This window comes from Strix aluco, chromosome 15 (assembly GCF_031877795.1).
Source record: "Strix aluco isolate bStrAlu1 chromosome 15, bStrAlu1.hap1, whole genome shotgun sequence".
In the NCBI taxonomy this organism is placed as follows: Eukaryota; Metazoa; Chordata; class Aves; order Strigiformes; family Strigidae; genus Strix; species Strix aluco.
The window spans coordinates 11,700,904-11,705,699 of NC_133945.1; the positions used below are offsets into that span (position 1 = coordinate 11,700,904).

The following is a 4,796-nucleotide window of genomic DNA, read 5'->3' on the forward strand; positions in this document are numbered from 1 at the left end:
CTTCAAAGTTTTGAAGACACGCAGTGGTGTAACTGACATGATTTTCCATTTTGTCTTTTCTGGAGAAGAAGCAAAGACTTTTGCATGCTATGGAAATGCCTGAAGACAGCAAGTTTTATAGTTTTCCAAAAAATGAGCATTTATTACCAATCAGTGCGAAATACTACTGATGGTAAGTTTTAAGTATATGGCAGGAGTTTCAGCATCATGACAACGTACATCATGCATTTTTACAACATTTAAGTGCAGTGATATTGCTCCCTTTCTCAATAACAATATATAAGAATATATAGTATAAATGTACAGTATATATTAGACACAATGTAAAATAACTTAGTGAAATGTCAAAGCTTCTGCATAAAAATTCAAGTCATGCCTGAGCATACCTCTAGCACAATTTTGCTTAATCTTATCTCATATACCTTCATTTACCTTTAGTTCATGTTGCAAAGATAATTTTATATCTCTGTATATAATTGCTTAAAACCACCAGAAGAATCCTTGTCTTTTTTTTCTATTATCTGCAGTAAGTGAAGATTGTAGTAGTCAAGCCAAACCCAAGATTTTGTGGAGTCTTTACTAATGCTGCTGTTAGGTACTGGGAAGCAATTCATCGTGAACAAGTTGTATAAAAGCAGGTTCTTAAATGCTTGTTACAGTTCAGCATTGTCCATCAGGTTCTGTCCTGAAATACCCCACTGTATGTAAATGGTAATGAAATGTATTTCTTCAGAAATGGAGCTCATGATCTAACACTGCTTTCTGTAAATTATAAATCTCACCAGCTTTGCTGAAATCATATCAAGTACCACTTTGGTAATTGCTTCCAAGAAGGATCAATAAAAATCTATTTAATAAGAATGTACAACTTGTCTCAAAGCAGGTAGGTGGAATTCTGGCTTTGGTCAACACTAGATACAGCTTCTTGCAAAGCCGGGTCTCCCTTCACACTTGCTAAATGAAATAAATTCAAGGACTTTACTGCAGCATGTCAGGAAGCTTTCTGATAGTACAAGTGGGAGAGGGTTATTTTTTTTTTAAACCAAGGCATTAAGAGGCCCTATGCCTCTTTCACATTACCCACCAAAGTCAACCAGGGTTCAACAGTCTTGCAATTAGCTTTCTTGGAATTATATTGAATAAAACTTCACTTCAACAGTTTAAACAACTCTGCCCTGAATATCAACAAAAATATACTTTAAACACTTATAATAACTACATTTTCTAATTAAGGATGAATTAAAGCTGCACGACAGTTTGAAACATGATGTTAAAATAAAAACCAAGGGAAAACAGAGTGATTTTCTGTGATTCCTTTTAAGAAAACAAAGCCCCCACCCTTACATTCTCAGCCAGTGTAAGTCAACAGAGTTACACTGTTTTAGATCAGCTTAAATTCTGACCTATATACTTCAGTGGAATTAATCCTAATTTCCACCAGTGAAAGTGAAATCAAATTCACTTTGTCTTTAATAAAGCAATGGGTGATAAGCAAGTCTCTTTTCTGTTGGATTCTGCTTGAGAAAGGAAATTCTTTGTGGTGTTAAATGATGTCTGAGACAGTTTAGAAAACAGAGCTAGAATTTCATGAATATCAGCATAGTGAAAACTGATATTGGTAACTGTTATTTATGCTTTAATCTTAGTAAAGTTCTTTGGGTGCAGAGAGAGTGTCAGCTGGTGAATCGGTAACCCTTTCTGAGTACTGCTCAGGAAGAAAATGAGAGAGGAGGCTGATTTTCAGTGACATGAGGCTGCTGAATACACTGTAACTCAGACTTCATTACCATGAATAAATAACATCACATTGTCCAGAACTGGAGATTAATTTGCTGGGCCTCCAGTAGATGATATGTATTGTCTTGTATATTATATTGAGATCTCAGGACAGGCAAAGGGTCGGGGGCTGAAAGGATGTAATCGATGCTGAATTTAATTTCAGAATCCGATTTTGCTAAGGAGGAATTTGTTAGGCTCTGCCTGTTGGTCATGCTGTTTGGAACAAACCCACGAGGCTCCAGTAGTCTTGGGCCTGATTCAATTCTTTCGTGTTTACTTTCAGAAGAGGAAATGTTGTTTAATGCAGAGTCCATAGAAGACACATCAGGGGATGAAGGACTTTTCCCTCTGCTTGGTCTCTGCTCCTTATGTTCCCTTTTCACGTTCCTCCTCCTCCGTCTTCGCCTGTAATTCCCATTTTCAAAGAGATCCAGCATGGATTCGCAACCCGTCGCAAAGCTCCAATAGTTTCCTTTCCCCTTCTCATTCCCTTCTGTTCTGGGAACCTGTATTTATTTAAAGGCAGTTCAGTATTTGTATGTGTTACAGATGCTGCTGCGTAACATCTGCGTTCATTTACATTCAAGAATGGTGTAAACACACATGACAAGACTTTAAAGCCTATTCTCTTTCATTATATGAATAGGATGTAAACTTCATCCTCTTCAATTTGTTACCTATTAGCACGCATCAGACAAGGATATACTCTTTATAATTGTCAACTCAGATTTTAAGTGATCTGCAGCTCAGCTGTTTGCTTCCCTTCTTTCCTAGTGATGAGATTATTCCTGCATATATTTTTTTAAGCCATGCACAGTGTGAATGTAAATATATAGTTACTGATCTTACCTTTACAAAACAACTGTTAAGCGACAAGTTATGTCGGATGGAGTTCTGCCAGGCTCTTTGATTTGATCTGTAGTAAGGAAATTTCTTCATTATAAAGTCATAAATGCCAGAGAGGGTGACTTTATTTGAAGGACTTTGCTGGATGGCCATTGCAATTAAGGCAATGTAGCTGAAAAAAGGAAAACTTGCTGTTACACCATTGCCTGACTCACATACTCAGTTTTTAGGACCACATGAGTACATGTGTACTTATATCCTGCTTCCAAAAGTTCTCCCCGTGGATCTGTGTCCTGACCCGAGACGTCCCAGGGATAAGCCCTGAGCGTGGTTGCTGCCTCTCCGCCCTGAGCCCCTGGGGTGATATGCAGGCGTTATTTCCAGGCAATTGAGTCCCGACCAGGCTGTTTGCCCTGGCACTCAGCGCAGAGTGCTTAGATACAGGAGGATTACGAAAGATCACCCACCTCTCAAACCCCATCAAAAAAGTTTCCCTGAGCTGGAAGGCTGCAGTGAGACAGACCAGGCTCAGAGACTCTGTCACTGGAGACCTTGCCTGCTCGTGGGAAGAACCTTAGGTACCCCTCTGAACTACACTGCGCATCTTCCCACTGCACTGGGGATTATCTGCATCCGATTCAGCTCCTGGAATGCTGCACATTTCATTCCCCTTCTCCCGGGGCTCCTGGAGGTCAGAGGAGACCATCTGAGATCTGGTGGCTCAACGGCATGCCAGAGTTGCTGTGACCCCACACGGTAGGAAACAAATCATGAACACTTCAGACATGGAGGGGGGGGAAATCTGCCTGCTGTGGTGACTACACCAGGGCCAGACCCACTGTGCATACCTGGGGAGAGGTCCCACACTCCCCCAAGAGCTATGATCCCACCATCCCAGAGCTCAGAAACCTCCCCAGAGATGGAGGGACTTGACAAAACTTCATCTTACCTGTATGCCGGTCTGGTGAATTTTTTCTCTTCGTCAGAACTACAGGTAGGATAATCATCCCCATCATAATTAAAGCAGTTATAGGGGTACTGCGTGTTGTCAAACATCGTCCTGCTCCTTGCTCAGCTCCTGTGGAGTGAGAGAGATGGAGTGATGTTTCTCAGAGCTTGGACTCCCTCCTCCCTTCTTCCCTCCCCTCTGTCTGTCTCGTTCCCTCTCTCCCCCCTCCTCACGCTCCCTCTCCTCTGTGCACACATACTCTCCGTGATGGGGTGGGGATTGTTTTTGCAATTCTCGCGTCCCAGACAGCCCGTCTGTTAGGATATTATTTTTCGGGGGGGGGGGGGGGGGGTGGTGGTGTTATTATTGTTATTGCTGTTGCCTCCAATGGGGTGGCAGAGCCAGGCGGCTGGTGACTGATGGAGCTGGTGAATTGGGGGTGAACCTTTGAACCGGGGTGTGCACCACCGGTAGCTCCGCTCAGCTCGCTGGGTGGTCTGGGCTGGAGAGGGGCCAGCGCTCCCCCCGCCACATCCACAACGTGACAAAAGCAAACAGCATGATGTTAATAAATCATGCTTCAAGGTCTCTACTTGGAAATTAAACTTTGAGAACAGAGTGCAGCTCCCCCCAGCCCCGGAGTCCTCCCCCTTTGTATTTTTCTCTCCCCAGCGAAGCAGGGTGGCTTTCTTATTTATTTATTTTTAGAAACCCGACGTACAGTAAACAGACGTTCCAGGCAGTAATGCACGCTTGTCCTGATCTGCAATCTATAATACAGTATAATAGACATAAATTATATTTCCATGACTAAAGGAAAATGTGTATGTTCAAAGAAAGTAGAACAGAGGGATATGAGGGACTACTGTCAAGCAGGAAAGTAAAAGGAAAATAGCTGTAGGCAGGAGAGCTGCCTGTGTGGGCTTTGATCTGAAGGATGAATTAGACTAATAGCCCTGTGTGTTGGCATCCAATACTGTAACAATTTAATAGTTTTTCAATGCTTTGGAGTGTTTTCCAACAAGTGATGTAAACCAAAGGCATCGTGCACCATTTCGGGGGGGGACTAAAAAGGTGTATGCCACCTGATAATTAAATTATTTGAAGACAGCTCTGTCCCAGGAACTAGCCCCAGGAGGAAATGGGATTGGAAAAGAAAAAGCAAATTGGTGTGCAGACAGTTACCTGGATGGAAATATAGAAGTAGAACCACTAGCAATGC

At 42.3% G+C, this 4,796-nt stretch overlaps 1 protein-coding gene across 1 annotated transcript; it reads right to left on the reverse strand.

Moving 5' to 3' along the window:
- Window positions 1–1,802: 1,802 nt before the first annotated feature.
- Window positions 1,803–3,706, reverse strand: FOXL3 (forkhead box L3). The gene is made up of 3 exons (XM_074841392.1): window positions 3,575–3,706; window positions 2,629–2,797; window positions 1,803–2,285 (listed from the first exon to the last, which is right to left on the reverse strand). The coding sequence occupies exons 1-3, from the start codon at window positions 3,679–3,681 to the stop codon at window positions 1,803–1,805; spliced, it is 759 nt and encodes a 252-aa protein (XP_074697493.1). The 5' UTR covers window positions 3,682–3,706.
- Between the last annotated feature and the right edge of the window lie 1,090 nt (window positions 3,707–4,796).